The sequence below is a fragment of the Lontra canadensis genome, unplaced genomic scaffold (genome assembly GCF_010015895.1).
Source record: "Lontra canadensis isolate GAN:19392208 unplaced genomic scaffold, GSC_riverotter_1.0 scaffold102, whole genome shotgun sequence".
In the NCBI taxonomy this organism is placed as follows: Eukaryota; Metazoa; Chordata; class Mammalia; order Carnivora; family Mustelidae; genus Lontra; species Lontra canadensis.
Window position 1 is genome coordinate 2,189,648 of NW_022631096.1, and position 24,654 is coordinate 2,214,301.

At 41.8% G+C, this 24,654-nt stretch overlaps 1 protein-coding gene across 1 annotated transcript in view; it reads right to left on the reverse strand.

The window, feature by feature from the left end:
* Positions 1 to 360: 360 nt before the first annotated feature.
* The window catches only part of GSR (glutathione-disulfide reductase), a 44,196-nt gene continuing 19,902 nt past the window's right edge, over positions 361 to 24,654 (reverse strand). The window contains exons 5-13 of the mRNA XM_032838166.1: positions 22,269 to 22,416; positions 19,091 to 19,145; positions 15,376 to 15,475; positions 12,247 to 12,333; positions 11,010 to 11,168; positions 7,618 to 7,729; positions 5,627 to 5,758; positions 3,575 to 3,708; positions 361 to 687 (exon numbers count right to left, since the gene is read on the reverse strand). Of these exons, the coding sequence (XP_032694057.1) occupies positions 538 to 687; positions 3,575 to 3,708; positions 5,627 to 5,758; positions 7,618 to 7,729; positions 11,010 to 11,168; positions 12,247 to 12,333; positions 15,376 to 15,475; positions 19,091 to 19,145; positions 22,269 to 22,416 (1,077 nt within the window). The 3' untranslated portion in view covers positions 361 to 537. The remainder of the gene's footprint in view (positions 688 to 3,574; positions 3,709 to 5,626; positions 5,759 to 7,617; positions 7,730 to 11,009; positions 11,169 to 12,246; positions 12,334 to 15,375; positions 15,476 to 19,090; positions 19,146 to 22,268; positions 22,417 to 24,654) is intronic.

The following is a 24,654-nucleotide window of genomic DNA, read 5'->3' on the forward strand; positions in this document are numbered from 1 at the left end:
CACCTCATAAAAGGAACATGATTATTTTTTTTTTAATCATTTAAAATGAAAGAAACAAAATAGGGAAGGTGGGTCTCTCATATTATACGTTTTTAGAGAAAGGTTACATCTTTGAAGCAGCTTTGTAATACTCAGAGCTGGTGTCCTCATCTATTAAAAATTAGCAAGTTGTATTCATTCAAGTACCTTAATTCATGGTACTTCATATAGTTTTATAGCTGGAAGGAGGTCCAAACAAAAACAAAACAGAACAAAATGGGAAAAAAAAAAAACAGCTAGCACAGAGCTGTAAACAAAAAATAAAACAACTTTAAAATATTGATTACTATGAGGTGGAATCAAATGAAAATGAACCCTGGATGACAAAACAAATCTCTAATTACAAAAATAAGTCCTATTATGAGCTGAAAATTTCCACTATCAGAATTTCCCGGTTACAATAAGGAAATACGTAAAAGGGGAACATAAGTAAACATGGTAATTTGGTTCTTTTCAGGTCTACTGGTCCAACTGCCAGCCACGTGAGTGTCCGGGTTTTCAACGAAGTGTGACCAGTTCTTCTGAAGAGGTCGGGTGAATAGCAACCGTGTTGTCAAAGTCAGCTTTTGTTGCCCCCATTTTAACCGCAACAGCAAAACCTTGCAGCATTTCATCACACCCGATTCCTTGCATATGGATCCCAACCACCTGGAGCAAAAAAAAGAAAAATGCTTTAAGTAAAATTTTTATTAGGTAGATGAATACATTTTTTATTTGTCATGCGAGGTACGTGATATTTTAAAACCTCTAAGACACCTGAGTCTCTTATCTGGACATGGCAGGACACAGGGTACTATGCAGTCCTGCGTCCATGTCCCTCCCCAGCCCCCCGACACAGCCCTTACTGCTCAGGCCCCTCTGGCTTTCCTTCTATCCGGAGTGTGCACTGTGCTCTCTCCTTTGCACAAGCTGTTCCCTCTGTCCAATTCTTCCTTCCCTTTTGAGTTAAGCCCATTCATTCCTCTGCTAGCTCCATTAGCCTTCCCAACCAAGTCAAATTGTCTATCATGTGATCTCCAGTACCACTCTCTCTCTTTCATGACTCTCCCCCTACAATGTTCTATTTCTTTGGGGACTAGAAAATTACAGCCCATCTTCCCTGCAGATTTTAGTCTCTACACAGAGGGGACCTGCCTACATTTGCTTCCCACTCTCTCCATAGGCCCAAGCAAAAGATGGCCCTCACGAGGCCCTTAGTCCACACACACTGCATGACCACACGGAGGACCATTAAGAGATATCTGTTTCACATAGCATTTTCCAGTTGTTTCTCAATCATTTTAAAACCGTGTTAATTGTTAATGTTCCCCTCCAGCAAATATTCTTACCAAAGTGAGAAAGTATAAAATTCAGCTATAAAAATACTTTGGTTAAAAATAAATCAAGAATAGGGGCGCCTGGGTGGCTCAATGGATTGAAGCCTCTGCCTTCGGCTCAGGTCATGATCCCAGGGTCCTGGGATCGAGCCCCACATCGGGCTCTCTGCTTGGCGGGGAGTCTGCTTCCTCCTCTCTCTCTCTCTGCCTGCCTCTCTGCCTTCTTGTGATCTCTGTCAAATAAATAAATAAAATCTTTAAAAATAAATGATGAATGAATGAATAAATAAATAAATAAATAAATCAAGAATATACTACCAAGGGGCACCTAGGTGGCTCAGTTATTAAGCATCTGCCTTCAGCTCAGGTCATGATCCCAGGACCCCGGGATTGAGCCCTCCATCGCGCTCCCTGCTTAGGGCGAGCCTGCTTCTCTCTTTCCCTTTGCCTACTGTTCCCCTGGCTGTTCTCTCTCTCTCTCTCTGTCAAATAAATAAATCTTTTAAAAAAGAAAGAAAAAACATGCTACTGAATTCTATACTTACCGTGATTAGGATGGTAAATTTTATGTTCTGTTTTTTTTACAATTAAAAAAAGTATATCTCAATTTACAACAAAAAAGCCCCAACCCATACATATATAACACGGCCAGATTTTTTTTACATATTGTGATCTAAACTGAATTTACAAAGAGCTTTCGGGGATGGCACGAACTTTATAGGATTCCTCTCCACATCCCAGTTCTTAGTCTTTGGTAGTCTGTCAAGTAATGTTTATCAAATGAATGAACGATCAAAGGCATGAAGAAATAACTGATAAGAGAAAAGAAGAGACCTCACTGATCCAATATCTGGACATCTTAGACTATTCAGGAACATTAAGGGCCAGAAAACAGCAACTTTTGTTTTGCTGCCCACCTTACTAATCTTTGCTCTGATTCTCTGCTTCTGTCAATCCTCAGTGACGCTGATTTCTATAACACAGGGATTATGTCTTCTGGCTTTTGGTTTACAGGGTCACCAAATCACATACAGACTATGCTCTTTTTGACAAAAAAAAAAACCCGGAAACAACACCTGAATCTTCAACTAAGCCGCTGTCCCTTCACAGAGCCACGTTCCCAGGGCATTCTGCCATGTCCTGCTGTAATATTTAATTCAATTTGCAAAAAAGCCCCATGGGGGGCACCTGGGTGGCTCAGGTCATGATCCCAGGGTCCTGGGATCCAGCCAGGGTCAGGCTCCCTACTCAGCAGGAAGCCTGCTTCTCCCTCACCCACTCCCCCTGCTTGTGTTCCCTCTCTCGCGGTCTCTCTCTGTCAGATTAATTAATTAACTAATTAATTTAAAAAGCCCCAAAGGTTGACTAGTACCCAAACAAATCTATTATAAAAATTATTTTTTAAAAAATCTGTTCAAATTCAAACCTGTTCAAAATCTAAATCACAATACCACTTTGTATCCAGTGGGATGATTCCAATTAAAGGCAAGTATCAAGTTGCAAGGGGCTGGGGGCACTAGAACCCTCGCACAGGGCTGAGGGCATGTGAAAAGCATGCAGCCACTCTGGAAAACAGTCAGACAGTTCCTCAAAACATTAAACCAAAACTAGGTAAGTGGTATCCCAGAAAATTTTATTGAATAAGCACTCTCTTCTTCCCTGATTGGCTATGTTAAATATAAATTTATCTTCCGATAAGTTCTTATACTTATCAGTAGTATTTCTGAGGCGTCTATCTATTCTAACCTATAGGTCCATGACAGTGGGCTTTTCTGTGGTTTTCAAACTTTCCTTCCTGTGTTTTAAAAACATAAATATATGGAACCTTCTGTATTTTTTACTTTTAGAAGTTTTTATTTGTTCATTTGAGAGAGACAGAGAGAGCACAAGCAGGGGGAGAGGCAGAAGGGAGGGAGAAGCAGGCTCCCTGCTGAGCAGGGAGCCCGAAGTGGGCCTCGATCCCAGGACCCCAGGATCATGACCTGAGCCAAAGGCAGACGCTTAACTGAATAAGCCACCCAGATGCCCCTGGAAACTTCTTTCTTAATGAAATATTACAAAGAACCCCAGTATATGTAGGCAGATAAAAGTAGGACTGCACCAGTTGAAACAGAGAAGGCTTAACTCTTTAATTGGTCTCCCGACTCCCCATCCTGCCAAATACCCCCATCCCTGCCAAGTCTGAAGACATTCTTTAGCTTACTACATTTTTCCCATACCTTTTCCTCTGCAGTGGCACAAACCATCTTCATCACACATTTTGTTTTCCTTTTGGTAACCGCATGATACATTGGGGTAAAGGTGGTTGAATAGGTCTTCACATTTTCTTTTCCATATTTATAAATGGCCTCATCTATAATGCACAGGGGGGGAAAAGCATCTGTCAAAAACCTAAACAATTCCACTGAGCTGTCAAAGAGATAAATATATAATCTGAGTAAAATCATGAGAAAATATCAAAGAAAACTACAAAGAGGGACATTCTGTAACGTAAATGCCAATGTCATGAGAGACAAAGGAAAAGCTAGGGAATTTTTGTCTCTTGATTAAAGGAGACCAAAGGGGTAAGAAAATAAATACAATGCATCCTGGACTGAATCCTGACATTCAGGGAAAAAGTGTTAAAAATTACATTATTTAAGGGGCAGCTGGCTGGCTCAGTGGGTGGAGCATATGACTCTTGATCTGGAGGTTGTGAGTTTGAGCCTCATGTTGGGTATAGAGGTTACTTAAAAAAAAAAAAAAAGAAAAGAAAAGAAAAAAAAGAAAAAAATGACATTATTTGAGAGAATGAGCATATGTGAGTAAGATCTAAAGTCTGGATAATACTGTATGAATTTATTTCTTTTTTATTACCTTTTTTGTAAACTAAAGCATAGTGACATAATATTATGTTAGGTTCAGGCGTGCAACATACTGATTCAACAATTATAAACATGATAAAATGCTCACCATGATTAAGTGCAGTCACCATTTGTCAGCATGCAAAGTTATTTTAATATTAATAGCTATATTCCCTGTGCTGTGTTTTTCATTCCCATGACTTATTTATTTTATAACTCGAGGTCTATACCTCTTAATCCCCTTTACCTATCTTCCCTATCCCTGCACCCAATATTGTAACAATTTAAATGTTATCTTTTGAAAACTGTAGCTTGCTTATGTAAAGGAATGGACTCGTTCCCAGGAAACAGATATTGAAGCATGTGTGTGTTTGTGTGTAGAGAAAAACTATGGTAAAGCAAAAATGTTATGGGTATACATAGTCCTTTGTAGTATAGCAGTCTCCTACTATGCACAGGGAAAACATTCCCGGTCCCCAGTGGATGCCTGAAACTGTGGATAATACCAAAGCCTCTGTATACTGTTTTTTCCTATACATACATATCTATGATAAAGCTTAATTTGTAAGTTAGGTACAGTAGATTAACAACAATAACTGATATTAAAAACAACTATAATACACTGTAATAAAAGTTACATGAATGTGGTCTCTCTCAAAATGCCTTATCATACTACACTTACCCTTCTTGTGATGATGTGAGGTAACAAATGCCTGTGTGGTGAGATGAAGTGAGGTGAGTGACTTAGGTGCTGTGACCCAGCATTAGGCTACTCCTGACCTTCTGATGATAAGTCAGGAGGATCATCTCCTTCCAGACCATGGTTGCCCACAGGGAACCAACCATGGAAAGTGAAACCACAGATAAGGGGACTATGATATTTTTTTTTTTTTTAATTTATTTGACAGAGAGAGATCACAAGTAGGCAGAGAGGCAGGCAGAGAGAGAGGAAGGGAAGCAGGCTCCCTGCTGAGCAGAGAGCCCGACGCGGGACTCAATCCCAGGACCCTGAGATCATGACCTGAGCCGAAGGCAGTGGCTTAACCCACTGAGCCACCCAGGCGCCCCCTTTTTTTTTTTTTTTTTTTTTTATTTATTTATTTGACAGAGAGAGATCACAAGTAGGCAGAGAGGCAGGCAGAGAGAGAGGAAGGGAAGGGACTATGATATTTTTGCAACTTTTCTTTAAATTTGAAATTAGTTCAAATAAGAAAGCTAAAAAAAGGCAAAGAGACAAAAAGGGTAGTGTGGGGAAAAGGAATTCTACTCTCCAAGTGTTAGCAGTTAAGGAGGAAAATGGAATTATGACAAGAGGCCAGCTAGAAAGGAGCGGAATTTAGGGAGTGAAGATAGGTTTAGTCAGCAACCTCCCCCTGAAGTTCCAGGGAAGATGAAAAGTACAAATTACCTGTGTTTTTAAATACCTACCTTCCGTGAGTCCCACTGTCCCAATCGGGGGGTGGCTGAAGACGACTGTGGGGATGTTGTCATAGTCTAATTTGGAATCTTCTTTGCATTCAAAAAGTCTATGGGCAAGTTTTCGGCCAGCAGCTATGGCAACTACAAAGATATTTATAAATCAGCATTTCAGTTTATTGCTCACTTTAAACCGCAGAATTGTTCTACTAACCATTTCCTCTTCTGGCTTAAAGTACTAATACTGACAAAGAGTCACACCAAAGCTCATTATAACATCTAGATCACCATAATGAAGACATACCAATGCCTTGGTAACAATTCAAAACTATCAGCTTATGTGAATTCTGTACGTTCTACTGGGGGAGGGGGGAAGATGGGACATATTTACTAGTTCCCAAACATCTGGCAGACAGTTACCTACTTAATTAGGATATTGGCTTTTTGATACAATACGAATGAAGCAAACTATATTAGTTTTGAGCAACTGCAGTTGTACGTTATAACCTTGTTCATTTCACAGTAAGGTTGTTTTTTTGTTTGTTTGTTTGTTTTCCTTTAATTCCCGAGAAGGCCTCCCCAGCCTCCCCCTATCTACCACGTACATCATGGCTCCTCCTCCCTAGCTAGTCCTGATGGATTAGGGCTCTGCTTAGCAAGGATAAAGACCATGATCCTGGATGATGAATGACTCCACACTCTCCCTTGCTGTCCAAAGGGACTTCCAGGTTCATTTGGTTCTGATGATTGTCTCAGACAATCGCCAATTACACACTTAGTCATGCTGCTACTGACTTGACAGAGTAAGTTGTTTTTTTTTTTTTTAAGTTGGAGCCCAACGTGGGGCTTGAACTAACCACCCTGAGATCATGACTTGAGCTGAGATCAAGAGTCGGATGCTTTTTTTTTTTTTTTTAAGACGCTTAACCAACTGAGCCACCCAGGAGCCCACACAAGACTTTTTTATGTTTATTTTTTAAATTACTTTTACTTCTTATTTTTTTAAAGTTTATTCTCCTTAACCTGTTTTTAATCTCGTATTTAGAAAAAAAAAGCCTACATTAGCAAAAGCATCAGTTATTAATTTTGTTGACTTAAAAATGCCTACATTAGCAAAAGCATCAGTTATTAATTTTGTTGATTTCACGTTTTTTTCCCAAAATAAGGTATCGGTAGGATACAAAAGAAATTTTCTTTGATATAATTTTCAATAATTAGATTATTGTCAAGTTTTTGAAACTTTGCTTGTTATTTTGCTTTGGCTAAAAGAACTTCCTGAAGGAGCTATAAGGCTTTGGGCATGTGACTGCAGTAACTTTCCAGTCTGACAAAAGACCCAGGGCCATTTTAGAAAGGCTAGTGAGATACCACAGGGGTACAGGGTGAAAGCAGATGGAGCGATGTTGCTAATACAGGTGGGGCAAAGAGCTTGGAATGGTGCCAGTTAACTCAGAAAGTAGATTGAGGTAAGGGATGAAGGGAGTTGGGTCGATCTTAGTCGTTATAATAATCAGGGCACCTGGCTGGCTCAGTGGGTAAAGCATGTGACTCTCAAATCTCAGGATCATGAGCTCAAGCCTCACGTTGGGCATGGAGCCTACTTAAAAAAAAATTTAAAAATACATACACACAAAAATGAAAACCTTAAAAAAAAAAGACTACATAATCACATAAGAATGCCACTCCAAATTGCTTCTTCCCAAAGCCACCTCCTTCCACTGTCACCCCATGCAACTCAGATTCTAACTTAGTCTCTTCAGAAGGAAGAAGCTGTCATCTCTATAACAATTTCAGTCTTCACTAAAGCACTTTTAAAGTCTTTTAAGGAAAACTAAGTATTAGTCAGAAAACATCAGGTACCAAACGATTTTAGTACATTATTATTTTGCCCACATTAAGACACTCATCCTTTCAACTTTGCTTAAGTTGAGTGGACTGTGAGTGGCTCAACAGTTTTCTACAACCCGCAGAGCTTCCCTTACCCAACAAAAGAGAAACAGTACCTGGAGTAAGAAGAGCTTTTCCACACACGTCCCCAACGGCATAGATGCCTTTGACGCTGGTATTCTGGAACTCATCTACTATGATATGACCTTTTTTATCAGTTTGAATCCCCTAAAAAAGTGAAAGGCTATCATGTCACTATTTGGCCTATCTACCAAAAAAGGCAAACCCAATCTCCGGATCTTCAGTTCAAGCACCTTCTCAGCCTGAATCTGAAAACCGCAACACTCAACCACAAGATGAAAAACATTTTTAGAATATTTTTATTTATTTATTTGAGCAAGCATGAGCCGGGGTGGGGGGAGGAAAGCAGAGGGAGACAGAGAAGCAGGCTTCCCACTGAGCAGGGAGCCCGACTCAGGGCTCCATCCCGGGACCCTGGGACTATGACCCAGGCACCCAAGATGACAACCATCTTAACAAGTTGAGAAGTTCAGGGGTGCCTGAGTGGCTCAGTCAGTTAAGCATCTGTCTGCCTTCAGCTCAGGTCACAATTTCAGTGTCCCGGGATAGAATCCCGCATCTGGCTCCCTGCTCAGTGGGGAGCCTGCTTTCCCCTTTCTGCCTGCCATTCTGCCTACTTATGATCTCTCTCTCTCTGTAATAAATAAATAAAATATCTAAAAAAAAAAAAAAAAAAAAAAAAAAAAAACAGCTGAAAAGTTCATATCTTTTACTTAATTTAAAAGGTAATATTTGGGGGCACCTGGGTGGCTCAGTGGGTTAAGCCTCTGCCTTTGGCCCCAGGTCATAATCTCTGGGTCCTGGGATCAAGCCCTAAATCAGGCTCTCTGCTCGGCAGGGAGCCTGCTTCCTGCTCTCTCTCTGCCTGCCTCTCTGCCTATTTGTGATCTCTCTCTGTCAAATAAATAAATAAAATCTTAAAAAAATAATAAAAAGTAATATTTTATCCAATTTTGAGGTGTTTAACAGGACTCGCCTTTGCAATACAATTCAGCTGGCCAGGTAAAACATGAAAAGGAAATACTCAACTCTCAGATGCGCTACTTCCTACCGCCGTAGAGTCCATCAAAGACAGCGCTTTCAAACTTTCAAACTTTTCCCACTGAATGGGGGCACCCGGGTGGCTCAGTGAGTTACACATCTGACTCCTGGTTTTGCCTCAGATTGTGATCTGCCAGTTGTGGGATCAAACCCTGGGTTGCACTCTGCGCTCAGCCTGGAGCTGGCTTCGGATTCTCTCCTTCTTCCCGCTCACTCTCTTTTTCATATTAAATAAATAAATAAAATCTGGGTGGGGACCCTTTTCCCACTGAAACACTCCTCTTGAAGTGCACTAATTCATAACTTAGAGGGGTTAGCCTGAAGCTGTCATCAAAAGCAGGCTTGTTTGAAGCTTACCATTCTCATTTTTTTTTTTTAAGATTTTATTTATTTGACAGAGAGACACAGCAAGAGAGGGAACACAAGCAGGGGGAATGGGAGAAGGAGAAGCAGGCTTCCCGCCAAGCAAGGAGCCCAACATAGGGCTCAATCCCAGGACCCTGGGATCATGACCTGAGCTGAAGACAGACGCTTAACAACTCAGCTACCCAGGCGCCCCACCATTTTAATTTTAAAAAATCCAAATAAATTTGGTATTCTCTCTAAAACATACTGATGTTTCCTTAACCAATTTTTTTTCCTGCATACGGAGTCAAATTTTGGCTCCAAAAAGATGTGGCATGCTTATCTTGTGGCTTTGCAGATCCCACCTGTATAAACTCCCATGTGAGAAGAGAAATAGTGGAAATAGACAACACAGTGGTTAAGAGTACAACCTTTGGACAGAGACCTGGTTCAAATCCCAGCTCTGCCACTTACTAGCTATGGGACCTTGTATAACTGCCTATTTATTAACAAATACTTGAGCCTCTAGTACAAATGAGGCATTAACCTGGTCACTGTAAATAGTGGTAAGTAATACAGATATCCTCCCTACCCCACAGAATTACAGCCTGGTAGATTGTTTATTATCTATGTGCTGCTTCTGGTTTCTTTGTCCTTAGTCCTTAAAGAGTTGTGGGCAAGAATAAAATGGGTTAGTAACAAGGTATAGGTTGACAAGACCTATACATGGTAAAAATGTTCATTTGCATCATGCAAATATATATTAATACTGAATAAGACTGAAAACTTTCATCTCATTTTTTAAAGATTCAGGAAAATATTTGAAAGGTTGAAAACTCAACCTACCAAAGCCTGTATCTACACAATGACAAAATATCTCTTGAAAGGTGAAAACCTGGATGATATGAAAACAGACAACCATTTTAACTAAATTTCACCAAATAGTAATTAAAAACAAGGAAACATCTCCCTGGATATTTTTACTTTTTAAAATGCTGAAGAACACCTTTTATGAAATGAAAAAATAATGATAAAGGATATTACTATTAGAACATAAATTAAAATGTTACACACTGCTCATAAGTCCTATCAAATATATAAACCACAAACATAAAATAATCCTGTTATTACTTGCAGAGTAGTATAGCCTATCAGGAAAATCCTTACCATCATCAAAAAGAGCAGCTGGTTAACATGGACTGAATTCATACAACCAGCCAGCATCTAAATTAATTCCTTTGTGGGGCACATGGGTGGCTCAGTCGGTGAAGCATCTCCATTTGGCTCAGGTCATGATCTCAGGGTCCTGGGATCAGGTCCCACGTTGGGCTCCCTGCTCAACATGTAGTCTGCTTCTACCTCTCCCTCTACCCCTTCCCTCCCCCGTTAGTGCTCTCTCTTACTTTCTCTCTCCCAAATAAAGAAATAAACTAATTACTTTGCATGCATAATCTATAACCCAGTGAGACAAGTACTATTTTTATCCCTATACTTACATGAAGCAATTGAAACTTAAAGAGTAATGAAGCTGCTTGCTGAAGGCCACACAACTGGTAAGTAACAGAACTAAGACTCAAAACTGGGTCAAACTCTTGAGACCCAAACCCCAAGCTACTACAGGAGACTTGCCTTCAAAATTTAAAAGAACAACTCAGAATGTTAATTACAACACTGGTAAGTCAGCTTCACATCTACTTCCATCCCCAAGTGCCCAAAATGTCCAGGATTGATGGACACACCCAATAATCGAGATTAGGTTATAGATGATAAGGAATAATTTCAAGGCTTTAAAGAGCCAGTATCATTGTAAAAAGGAAATCTGTAAGGAAGCAGCTAGTCAGGGCAGAGACCTGATCTCGGATGATCACATTAAAAAGGTAAAATAATATTTTTTTCAATTTCAAGAAGCAATGGGATTTGATGACAAATGATGCACAGATTAAAGAAGAAAAAAATCTAACCTACCAAAAGTTTAGGGGTCAAGGTGGTGGGGAACACAGAAGTGCTAAATATTCAAGTGTTTTGGTTAGACTAAGCTTACCACTTTGTTTAAATTCAGGCCACTGGAGTTTGGGTCCCGCCCAATGGCCCACAGCAGACAGTCAACATCCGGAATCGTGGTCAAGGTGGGTTTCCTACCAGGAACTGAGGTAACCATGCACAGTTCCAAGCCAGAGGGAGTCTTCTTCACTTCCTTGACCTATTGGCAAATAAAACGTGTTAATTTGGAGAGAGGGAGAGAAGGTGGAAAATAAAGAGGAAATTAGAACTCTTAACATTTAAAAATTCTCCACCAGGTCCTATATGTGGATCCTTGATGCTGACACATTCACTTTTGCTCAAAGGATGCCAACACCGCAACTCCTAGGAGCCAAGACTATTTCCTAGGTTGGCCCAAATTATCCAGCCGACGGCCAGAAGTGTCCGTTTCTGTCAACACCCTAATGCTTCAGCTTAAAAACAAGGTTTTTAAACTGTGCTTCTTAAAAAACATGATAAAATCTTAAGTCACAAATCTAATAAGCACAGTGTTGGCAACGGGAGGGTGGGAGGAAGCAGGCCACAGCGGCATTGCTAAGAACCTCACTCACACCTCATAGTTGGTATTTCTCCTGGATGTTCCTAATCAGCATAGGGAGTGAGTGAGAATTGGATCAGAAGAGCTAGGTGCACACAGTTTGGTGAAGAACCCAGGGGGTTCTGTCCCCACTACCAGGTTAACACCTCTACATTCACAAAGCAACCTCACATTTATTATTTTACTTGATGGGGCCATCACTGTGAGGGTGCAGCTCTAGAGACATAATTGCTTTTGCAAACCTACTGCTGCATGAAAACTGAAATTCAGTGATTCCCTAAGAAGTAGAGTACTCTGTAAGTCTGTCCATTTGCAGAACTCAAAGGGGTGCACTTTAAAAACAGAGTCCATAATTTTATTCCCCGAAAAAGAAATACAATCCTCAAAAATAAGCATGTTTGATAAGGCATTTGAGCACACACACACACACACACACACACACACACACACAAAAGAGTTGTAGTTTTAACTAGATTTAACTACCAGATTTCTTATCTTTTATACCTTGACTTTACTAACATATTGAGAAATACCGCTTAGGATAAAGAAAAGAATTGGTAGTACTCTAGAAAGGGATACGTTGACTGGGGGAGACACAGAGTTTGCATTTATTAAACACTCAGGTGGAACCAAAAGCAGAAAGTGTGATTCACAACACACAGGAAGAAGAGCTATAAGCATACCTGGGGCTCAGCCATACCTGTGAGTACTTCAGGACCTCTATGCCAGAATTCTCCAGCTCTTCAGTGCAGTTTGAACTGATAATTGAATCAAAATTTCTAAGTACCTGTATACAAACAGAGGCACCAGAGAGATGGGTGGTGGGAAAGGAATAAAACTTAAATGAAGATAACATTACAAACTTGGTACCCAAATATCAGCATCTTCCCTCCTATCACCTCTTTCCTTCATGGCCATATTGTAAGTGGAGTTTCAATCTGTATTCCTACATCACCACCAATGTCTGTATTATGTCTGGTTTCACGCACTCCCGTTTTAGAGTTAAACAGACAGGCAACCTTCAGGCTTCTATTCTCTTTGCCATGTCCCTCTCCTCTCAAGCCTGCTGCTTTTCTCCATATTTATCTCTCAGGAACAGAAATTCTCCTTCCCCTTTCTGTATTTCCAAGGCAGCTTCTACTCTAGTATGATTTAAGGGAAGATCTCACTAGCAAAATCTCCTTATCCATGCAAAAAAGTCAAGGCCACAGCCTTGGAGAATTCTTTGTGATAATCCACCTGCAACAAACCCCAGGCAGGGTGAAGATAGGAGGTCACGAGTTATTCATAGGATAGCTCTAGAACGGACATACACCAGGACAGGGAAGAGGAGAATCAGCCTGATGTTTGGGGGCTGGGGGTTGGCAAGGGCAGGAAACCCAAGTGCATGTGCGATGAGCTGGTTTTCCAAATGCAGGGATTATCCACTCTACTGATACACTGCTGCAGTTTATTTCCTTACTTATACATTAAATTAAGGCTGTCAATCCCTCTACCTCTCTCCTTCCTTCCAGTTTTCTGGATATACTCCTGCGATGCAAAATAACATAACATTTACCTAGGGGAGACATTCTTCAGGATATAAATCTCCTACGGGTGAATTATATGATAAGTCTCAAGGCCAAAGAGAAAGTTCCTTTAAGTACATGTTGACTGGGGTTATTAATTTCCCTTGTCTCCCTCTATTTGCTCAAATAATCAAGAATTAGAATCATAGAATCAAATGAACCAATCATTTGAATGGTTAGGGATCTGATAAATGTTCCTAAAGCATTAAATGACTTGCTCAAATCACACACTTGTTAAGATCAACCAGATTCTTAGGCCAACACTCTTGTTATTGTCTGGAACTATGTCCCTGAAAGCTCAAAACTGTACCAAAACCAGTGGTACTATCATGATTAATCAAAAACAAAAAACAAAAAATAAACCAAAAAACAAAAACAAAAACAGGGTGCCTGGGTGGCTCATTCGGTTAAGCGTTTGGCTAAGGTCATAATCCTGGGGTCCTGAGATCGAGACCCGCATTGGGCTCCCTGCTTGGTGGGGAGCCTCCCTTTGCCTCTGCCTGCCGCTCCCCCTGCTTGTGCTCTCCATCAAATAAATAAATACAATCTTTAAAAAAAAAAAACAAACATATAAAGCAACATTCACCAGATAATGACATAGAGGCTGCATATTGGCAGAAACCACTGATCCATGAACATGTTTGAACTGCATGGGTCCACCTATGCAGATTTTTTTTTTTTTTTACAGTATGATATTGTAAATGTGTTTTCTCCTATGATTTTCTTTTTCTTTAAGTAAGCTCTACACCCAGTGTGGGGCTTGAACTCATGACCCTGGAATCAAGAGTCACATGGTCTCCCCATTGAGCCAGCCAGGCACCCCTCTCTTAAGACTATTTTTTTTTTCAGAGAGAGGGAGAGGGGGAGACAGAATCCTAAGCAGGTTCCACGCCCAGCATGGAGCCGGATGACGGGCTCAATCTCATAACCCTGAGATCATGACCTAAGCTAAATTCAAGAGTAGAGTCAGACGCTTAAACAACAGAGCCACCAAGGTACCCCTCTTATGATTTTCTTAGCAACACTTTCTTTTCTCCAGCACACTTTATTGTAAGAATTTGACATAACACATATACGAAATACATGTTAACTGTTTATGTTACTGGTGAGGCTCCAGGTCAAGGTCAACAGTAGGCTATTAGTAGTTTGTAGGGAGTCAAAAGTTGCACTTGGATTTTTCCACTGCACAGGGGGTCAGCACCCCTAACCGCCAAGTCATTCAAGGGTCAACTGTACTGTCCTTGGCTTTCTAAGCCCTCAGCTAACTCTCAGTTATGAGGCTGATTTGCAGTTGCAAAACTTTGGCTTTAATTTCTTCATCTGTAAAATGACATTCAATAAGATGATCTGTAAACTTCCGTTACTATTATTTTTTTGTGATAAAAAATATATAACATTAAATTTACCAACTTAATCATTTCTAAGGATACAGTTCTGGAGCGTTATGTCTACTCATTGTTGTGCCAGCCATCTCCAGAACTTTACTTCTTGCAAAACTGAAACTCTACACTCTATTAAACAGCTCCCCACTTCCTTCCGCCCTCAACCCTGGTAACCCACCATTCTACTTTCTGTTTTTATGAGTTTGACTAGATACATCATATAAGGGAAATCATAAGATTTGTCTTTTTGTGACTGGTTTATTTCATTTGGCGTAATGTTCTCCAAGTTCATCCATGTTGTAGCCCGAGTCAGAATGTCCTTCCTTTTAAAGCTGAATAATATTCTACCATATGATATACACATTTTCTTGATTCATTCATCTGTCAAAGGACACTTGGGCTGCTTCATCGATGCCTGGGCTCTTGTGAATAATGCTGCCATGAACACAGGTGTGCAAGTATGTTTGATACATTTTCTTTTAATGCAAACACTGTAGTAAATTTTTTTGACTGAGTGTTATTAATCCAACACTACTCTCTGATCATACAAAATTGATTTCCAGAATAAGAAATTAACGTGACAGTCTGTTCAATTTAACTAGTGTTTATATTTAAGCCTGCAGGTTTCCTTTTAAGACACCTGATACCATCTACTACTTCAGGATGAAAATACCAGCCAGTTTGATCCAATCAAAATCATTATCAGCTGGTAGCTGATAAGGACATATAGCCCAATTCAAAGAGCTTCTCTGCAGTTCCATGCAGAATAAACCAACTGACTTCCACATGCTTTACACCCTGGTCTTTAATATTGTCAGGGTAGATTTTTTTAAAAGATCAAGCAAAGGAAAGGGAAAAGGAAAAAAGCAAAGAATTTACCTTATCATGCCGTATCATTAGTGATGTCTTTGAACCCAGAGCGGAAAGAATGCCAGCTATCTCTACAGCAATGTAGCCCGCGCCGACAATGACACTGCGGCTAAAATGAGAGAGACAGTTAGTATTTTTAAATAAACGGATTTTGGACTAATTTTAGATTTACAGAAAAGTTGAATAGTACAGAGGTGTCCTGTATACACTCTGCCCTGTTCTTCTCCAAGTTAACATCTTGCAGGATCACGGTACACGTGTCAAAAGTAAGAAATGGATGTTGGTACATTGCTACTGACTAAACTCCAGACTTATTCAGACGTCACCAGTTTTTCCATTCATTTCCTTTTGCGGCTCCAAGATTCAATCCTGGATACCACACTGCAGTTTTATGTAGAAAATATCCCTTTGTAGAAGGGAAGTATATTTTTAGTTATCAAAAGTTCTTCAGCCTCAGGGCGCCTGGGTGGTGCTGTTGGTTGAGCAACGAGTCTTGGTTTGGGCTCCAGTTGTGACCTCACGGTTGTGAGATCGAGCCCTATGTCACGCTTCACGCTCAGCGTGGAGTCTGCTTAAAAGATTTTATCTCCCTCCCCTTCTGCCCCTCTCCCCACACTCACTCTATCTCTCAAATAAATAAATCTTTAAAAAAAGAAAAGTTCTTGGGGTGCCTGGGTGGCTCAGTGGGTTAATAAGCCTCTGCCTTCGGCTCAGGTCATGATCTCAGGGTCCTGGGATAGAGCCCTGCCGCACAGGGATCTCTGCTCAGTGGGGAGCCTGCTTCCCCCTTTCTCTCTCTGCCTGCTTGTGATCTGTCAAATAAATAAATAAAATCTTTAAAAAAAAAAAGTTATTTTGCCTCATTTCTTCAGAGAGAAAAAAAACCTTTGAAACTAGAGATGACTTTTTATTTTTTTATTTTTTTTTAAAGATTTTATTTATTTATTTGACAGATGGAGATCACAAGTAGGCAGAGAAACAGGCAGAGAGAGAGGAGGAAGCAGGCTCCCTGCTGAGCAGGAAGCTTGATGTGGGGGTGCCATCCCAGGACCTGGAGATCATGACCTAGCTGAGCCAAAGGCAAGCACTAAACCGACTGAGCCTCCCAGGTGCTCCCCAAGATGACTCCTTATGAGTGACCTTCATACCTAAACCTAAAACTGGCAACTAACTCACCATGATTCTTCCCTGCTCAGAACTGCCTTTTTTTTTTTTTTAAGATTTCTATTTCTATTTACTTATTTGACAGAGAGAGAGTCAGCGAGAGAGGGAACACAAGCAAGGGGAATGGGAGAGGGAGAAGCAGGCTTCCCACTGAGCAGGGAGCCCAATGCGGGGCTCCATCCCAGGAGCCTGGGATCGTGACATGGGTCGAAGGCAGACGCACATCTACTGAGCCACCTGGGCGCCCCTCAGAACTCCTCCTTGATCACTCTTCAATTCTACCAATCTTTGCAGTAGGTTACAGGCTACTTAAAGCAAGCCATGTAACTTACAGGATAGATCTGAATGAAAGTAGACTCCCCTGCCTAAATTTCAGTCTAAAAAGGCATCTTCAGCACTAGATAAAGGCTGACGAAGGTCTGAATCAGGGGTGGAGAAGCCGATCCCGGCCCTAGGGCAATGAGGATTCCCAACATGCTGCAGCCTGGAGCATCGTCGATACCCCTGAGATGGAGCTGCCCCAGTCAGGGCTGGGTTTGCTGAGGCTTCAAAGAACTTACAGTGCTTGGAAAGAACCAAGCAATCTGGGAAGAGCAGAGGAAAGCTGTGTGTGTGGTTTTTTTTTAAAGATTTCATTTATTTATTTGACAAACAGAGATCACAAGTAGGCAGAGAGAGAGAAAGGAGGAAGCAGGCTCCCCTCTGAGCAGAGAGCCCGATGTGGGGCTCGATCCCAGGACCCTGAGATCATGACCTGAGCCGAAGGCAGAGGCTTCCCCATTGAGCCACCCAGGTGCCCCAGAGGAAAGCTTTCTTTACTACCTTCCAAAGGTAAGGTATCCATGGGGTGAGTCTGTGCCATCAGAGGGGTCTGGTCCAAACAGAGGACGAAGCGTGAACCCAAAAAGCGGCATGTCAGCTTACCTTACAACCCAGTGTTTGAAAAGAGAAATGTCCCCATAGCCTGGAAACCATGAAATAGCTCTTCCATCTCAACCTCCCTCTTTCCTATTATGTTTGACCTCCGCTCCTTTCTCGAAGGCATGAGATCGAGCCCCGCTCAGTGAGGCATCAGCTTCAAATTCTTTCTCCCTTTCCCTCCTCCCTGTCTCTCCCTACACACACACACTCATGTATTCTCTAAAATAAATAAAATCTTAAAAAAAGAAAAAGAAAAAAAATTGTTCATTCATTTCCTATGTTCCCAGAATCCTTTTTTCCTAACACACATAAATTCACTTATTAAACTTGTCTTGCTAGCATTTTAAATATATTAAAATAAATGATTTGATTTTTTAAATCCTTTATTTTAAAAGACTTCACGGACAGGTATCTGTAAAGTAGATTCTATGAGGGTGAATCTAGATTGACTTGTATCATCCAGACATGACAAGTCATGACCACATTTCTGGAAACATTCTCCCATGTGTCCTCATTCAACCCTAAAACCAAACAGGACCGGGCGGATCATGAGGGAAAAAGAGCGGTTCTCTGACACAGTTGTGTGCTCTGCAAACAGCAAATATAAAATGGACTGTGCCTCCCTCAAAGTCAGAAGAGTGCATGCTCCAAATATCTTCATGGGTGGTTTCCACTGCAGCTAAGAGACTCCGAGAAGCTCTCTTGCCCCTTCTTCACCATCTGCGGCTCCAGGTGAATTAAGGTAAAGTTTCAGACAATGGGTTATTAGTCACCCTCCATGAAGGCCTTTACAGAAACACAGGATTAAGACTTGGAATGGGCTTGGCAGCCCCTCGAGGGAGCAGCGGCGTTGAGCAACACTGATTTCCAGATTTGGTGCTACTTAGAGGGAGATAAAGGCCCATCCTGAGCCAAAACGGTCCCTCCAACCTAGAAAGCCTGCAACTGGCAGCTTCCTCAAATTAGAGAAACCGTCTTCCTCAGTAGATTTTATTCCTACACATCTAATTTCGTGACAGACATTTACGAAGGTCGTCTGGACAAATCCACATGGAGGACAAACCCAGAAAACCTCTCTTTTGTGCAAACAACAGGGCTTTCATTTATGGAGGTTCCCTGGGCACCAGCGGCTCTGGAAACCAGAATCAGTTAATTGCGACACATCGGCAGATGATGCTGTATTCAGGTGAAGAAAGAAGATGGTTTTAGGACTTTACTATTTACTCTTCAAAACCACCGTGTGTTTAATTCTCGCCCTAAAAACTGTAATGAAAGATCTGAGTCAGGGGGCGCCTGGGTGGCTCAGGTAGTTAAGTGACTGGCTCTTGATTTTGGTTCAGGTCGTGATCTCAGGGTTTTGAGACTGAGCCCTATGCTGGGCTCTGCGCTTAGCGGGGAGCCTGCTTCTCTCCCTCTGCCCCTCTGCACTCTCTCTCAAATAAATAAATAAATCTTAAAGAAAGAAAGAAAGAAAAAGACAGGTCTGAGTTGTTCACTGGGATATTAGTGGATGAGATACCCAAGGTCATTAAAGGAGAAGCAGGTGAAGAAAATTCAAGGGAAGGCTGCATTTAATGGCTGGGCGGGGGAGGCAAAAGAAATGTTAGCTAGAGAGACTGAGGAAGAACAAACCGCTTACCCAGGCAATTCTTCCAGTTGGAAAAATCCATCACTCGTTATTCCTAGGCTGGCCCCTAGGGAGGAAAATGCAATACAGATCACACAGACCAAGCTTTCCCTTATAAAAGGGTATCAAAATTTTGTATAGGACCCAGATGCTTTCTCGGCCATCACATACTGTTTTGACAAGTTTTGTCAAAGTCTCCACTTGCGAAGCTGCCAACCCAGTCTTTCCTGAGTACACATTTTCATTTTCTCTCTAGAATTAAGAGAAGTGATGACTGCCTATTACATTTTTCTGAGGAACTAAGATCGTCTTGGCTCTCATGAAGAGACTCTGCTGGCTCTGTTTCATTCTCCTGCCCCCAAATGTAGGTGTGAACCCTCGGCTCAGCCTTGGCTCTCCTGTGTTTTTCTTCAAAGGTTTCAACCAACTCTCCCCTGACGGTGGAGGACTTTCAAATATTCCAGTTTTGACGTTTTCCCCAAGTCCCAGTCCCAGATTCCTAACTGCCCCACTACATAATTCTACTTTGCTTCAAACTCAGTATGTTTAGAATTGAATCGTAGGGGCACCTGGGTGGCTCAGTGGGTTAAAGCCTCTGCCTCTGGCTCAGGTCATGATCCCAGGGTCCTAAAATTGAGCCCCACATCAGGCTCTCTTCAGCAAGGAGCCTGCTTCCTCCTCTCTCTCTGCCTGCCTCTCTGCCTACTTGTGATCTCTGTGTGTCAAATAAATAAATAACATCTTAAAAAAAAAAAAAAAGAATTGAATCTTAAACTTTAGGTCCCAGCTATATCCCTCTCCCAAGTTTACCACTGCAGTTAAACCGAACACTTTCCACCAATAACCCAAATGAAACCCTGAGTTGTCCATCTAGGATTCCTTCTCTCAATGCCACCCACAGTATTTCATCAATTAATAAAAATACTACACTTTGCCAAATTTGAGGTGTCATGATTAAAGCACACATCCGGGGCACCTGGGAGTGCAATCAGTTAAGCATCAGACTCTTGGTTGCAGCCCAAGGTCATGGTCTCAGGGTCGTGAGATCAAGTCCCACATCGGGCCCCACTCTCAATGCAGTGTCTGCTTGAGATTCTCTCTCTCCCTCTCCCCTCCCCTCCCACTTGTGATCTCTTTCTTCCTCTAAAATAAATAAATCTTTAATACAAAATAAAGGACACATCCTGATCTCAGATGTGATGAATATACTTTTTTTTAATGTGTCCTGGAATCAATGAAATCCAGCAGCTGATTCTTCCTTCTGAGTCCATTATGCCTGTCCTCCTCTCTGAGGCCTGGCCCACAGCAGCGGCTCAGTAAGCATCTGCAGAACCGAGCTTCTCCTTTACAGATCAGAGGCTAACGCTGGGGTTCAGCACCATATCATCACCCCCACACATTCTACTACGACGGCTCTCCGCACTCATCTCCCTCCTCTGTGAGTCCCTGTCAGATCAGTTGTCTAAAATTATCGCTTACATCTTGTCACAACTCTATTTATAAGCTAACAGTTATTTGACCCAGTTGTCGTGAATTCTAGAGATTCCTTCATTTGACTTTGTAAGTCTCCGTAATCTGGCCCTAACTCTTTTCTAGTCTCAGCTTAATGAATGGGCCCCCAGAACTTCAGTACTGGAAAAATTGGTTGAATTGGCTCAATACCTTTCGAAGACATCTTTATTTCCCACTGGTTCTTTCTGTCTTCCTCTTCCTCAGCACTTACCACTCAATCTGTTAGCCTCCTTTTTCCTGGAAAGTCTTTTTGGTTGATGCCATCCTATAGTAATCTGTCCCACCTGTGAGCACCCTAAGCCTAGAAATAACCCTGGAACACTGACCTTCTATTTAATTCTTTGTATGTGTTTTTTATTATATGTTTTAAATTAGTAAATGTATACATTTTAAAAATTCGAAAAGCACAACAGAGCATCTAGTGAAAAGCAGTCTTTCCACCACGACCTCTAGTGCTCTCCTTTAAGGGAGTCAGCATCACAGGGCTTTGAGTATTTTTCCAGAGATATTCCAGTGCTGTGGACAGTCTTCCTGCCTTTTGAAAAAGACACAAATTGTAGCATACTATACACTCTGTTTCATACCTTGCTTTTTTTCACTTAACAAGCAGTCTTGAAGACTGCATCATATTAGGATGCTTATGTCCAAATTTTCAGTTAAATTTTAAGGTACTTGAGAATAGTACCTTATTGTTTTTTACGGTAGTTGCTCCTGAACTTTTGGGGGTCATGAACCTCCTCTTAAAGCTAGTGAAAGTTTTGGATCCTCTCCCCAGAGAGAACAAAACACATAAATGCATATACAACCCAAATTTCTCATTTAATTCAGGTTGGTCACGGATCTTATAAGGCCAATCCAGGGAGAATACAAAATATGGATAAGCTATGATCACCGCCCAAAAAGACCTTATAATTTAGCTGGAGAGAAAGACATGAACCATGTTTCTTATGTGAGAATAAGGCAGCATGTTCATAGTTTATCCCTGTGTGCACAAAATGCAAGAGCAAATAGGACTATCTGAAATTCCTTACTGCTTTAATTTTATAATTTTCTATGTAAGAGAGAAAACTATGCATATCAAGTAGGTTATTAAGTTATATCTGTACAAGATTTCACTTCCTTAAACAAAACACAAGTACAGAACATATCTTGTAGGGGTACCCGGGCAGATCAGTTGGTTAAGCAACTGCCTTCAGCTCAGGTCATGATTCTGGAGTCCGGGATCGAGACCCACATCAGGCTCTTCTCCCGCTGACCTCTCTCCTCTCATTCTCTCTCTCTCTCTCTCTCTCAAATAAACAAATAAAATCTTTAAAATAAACACACAAAAACAAACAAACAAACAAAGAACATGTCTTGTAAATAACCACCCAGGGGACAAACCCAGGTGGGTGACCATCTCTGTCATGCTGAAAGGATGAGATTCTTTGCTGATTTTTCTTGCTGTGTTACCTGTAGGCTGTATGAACTTGGAGCTAGAAGAAATATCTTTGCCCCATCACCAGGCACAAGTTAAGCCAATTACATTTAGGTTCTGCGGAGGCCTTCTCCTCTGTGTGGCCTTGTCCAAGAGCAAGAACTGGAACAGGCAGATCCCCTAGCATCGCTCGGAAGGCTGAAGACAACAGTATACTCCCCTTGACGGTTAACAACAAGTATTTGCCTTGAGAAGACTCACCGGGGATCTGGCTCTCCTGAGGACGTGAGGGCACGCCACCTGTGGCAATCAGGATGTGAGGAGCAGTGTACTTGTTCCCATTGACCTCTACTGTGGGCTCCGGATCACACGTGAATGCTGCATGGCCATGGATGATTTCTATATGGGACTGGAGAAGGGACAATGACATTAGCCTGTGCTCAAGATACAAGAACACCTGTGGCGACATATCTGCTCTTTCCCTCTCTATGGAGGCCATCTAGATTTGAGGTTTGCTGACGCCAAGACAACTCTGTCACGTCTGAGTTTCTGCGGAACGTCTGTTCACTGACGCTTAGGTAAGGGGGTTGCCGTGTGATGCTGGAAGTGCGCCGCAGGATGCTATAAAGATGCTATTTTGGGCCAAAATCCAGAGACCGAAAAAAATATGTGCCAGTCACCTCCCAGGAAAAAACCCTCCATCTCTGTCCACAGGAGTTGGGGAGAAAGTCCTCCTCACTGGCAATGAAATCACACTGAAGAATGGTGTGTCTGGAGGAGGGGCAGAAGGCTCAGAAAGACAAAAGGATGAAGGTGAAGAAAGCAGAGGCAGAAGAGGAACACTCTGGCCAAGGGAGGGAAATGCAACACTTCTGTTTTCTCAAACTAAATGGAAGTATACCACAAAATCCGACAACAATGAAGTTCTGTGCTAGAGACGTTACGAAGTCAGACTCTGGCACCCTCTGTGCTGGGGCCTCCCTTTCGGGGAATGAGGACAAGCTTCTGAAGCTGTGATATGTGTATCGGCAAGCAAATGTGGGCAACTTACCAGGACAATGGAATCGTGGGAGCTTGATCACAAAAGAGCATATTTCAACATTTCGGAACATGCTCTGTTCTGAATTAAGTTATTTCCTCCTTCCCAAATAGCCCTCCGGGTGCCCTGCTTAACCAAGCTGAATCAAGGTCAGCGTCAGAAGCCACAAGAAAAACCTTCCTCAGGAGAGAATGGTTTCCCATAGGGTGCTAGAGGGGTCTGGGTCAACTGCCAATAATAATCATGAGGGGGAGAAACAGATAGAATTTTTATTTTCATTTCCTAAGATACTTGACAGAAAGTATCCTTTCCTATTCACAAGCTCTGGATCGACTATAAGTAATTCCTTTCCCATAAGGTCACATACACTAAGTTTGACTACACACCAAGATTTGTGAATATTTAAAAAAAAAAAAAAAAAATGCTGTTCCCTGAGTGACTTTCCTAGCTCTTCTGCAAAAGTATTTAAGCTCACTCCATTTTTTAAAAAAAACTGATGTGGGTGTCTTAGTATAACAAGTGGTATGCTCTATGCTCAAGTCTAATGGTCTTAAAATCTCTTGTCATCCATGTAGAGGGGACCGAAGGCCCTCAAATACTTGAATTAGGATTAAGGTCAGAAAATATCACCCTCCGGGGGCACCTGGGTGGCACAGTGGGTTAAGCCTCTGCCTTCGGCTCAGGTCATGATCTTGGGGTCCTGGGATCGAGTCCTGCATCGGGCTCCCTGCTGAGCGGGGAGCCTGCTTCCCCTGCTTGTGCTCTCTCTCCTTCTTTCACTCTCTGTCAAATAAATACTTTAAAAAAAAAAAAAAGAAAGAAAATATCACCCTCCAAAAAAGTAAACCCAATGAATAAGAATCATTATAAAAATACATGAGGTTAGCCATTTATAGAAGTAACTGAACCCTAAAAGCTGGCTTATAGACATGCTGTCAATGAGATTATGGGGGCCCAAATATCACCGACAATCTACTGATCTAAATACAATCTAAGCCATGCAGAAATCTTAGAACCTGCAAAGTGAAACCACGAAGGCAAATGAAGGGTGGTGGGGTATACACTGTCAAGGGAAGGACAGCCGGGGACCCCTGGGTGGCTCCGTTGTTACGTGCCTGCCTTCGGCTCAGGTCATGATCCCAGAGTCCTGGGACTGAGATGCATGACCGGCTCCCTGCTTGGTGGGGAGTCTGTTTCTCCCTCTGTCCCTCCCTGGTCTCTTTCTCTCTTTCCCTCTCTTAGAGAAAAAAAAGAAAAGAAAAAGGGCATCAGCCAGATTGTGCACCATTTGTCAACGTCTCCAGCAGCCCCAAGGGGAAGTACAACATTTAAGCACCAAGGCAGAAAAAGCCAGAGACTGGCAAAAGATAATATATATTTGCTGAAGGTAAACAGGCCTTTGCCCGGTGTACTTGATCACACTTCATTCACAAAAACAACCTTCTGAACTGTAATTTGTTCTCTTGACTATATCTAGCCACCAAGGTCGAGGCTGCTGGGAGCAAATGAGCAATGGCAGCCTTCCAGCCAGGCTGTACTTCTGATCTGAATAAGCTGGTGTATTGTTGTGTAAATCAGTCTCTGTTTGGGGTTTCTAGAACTAACTGG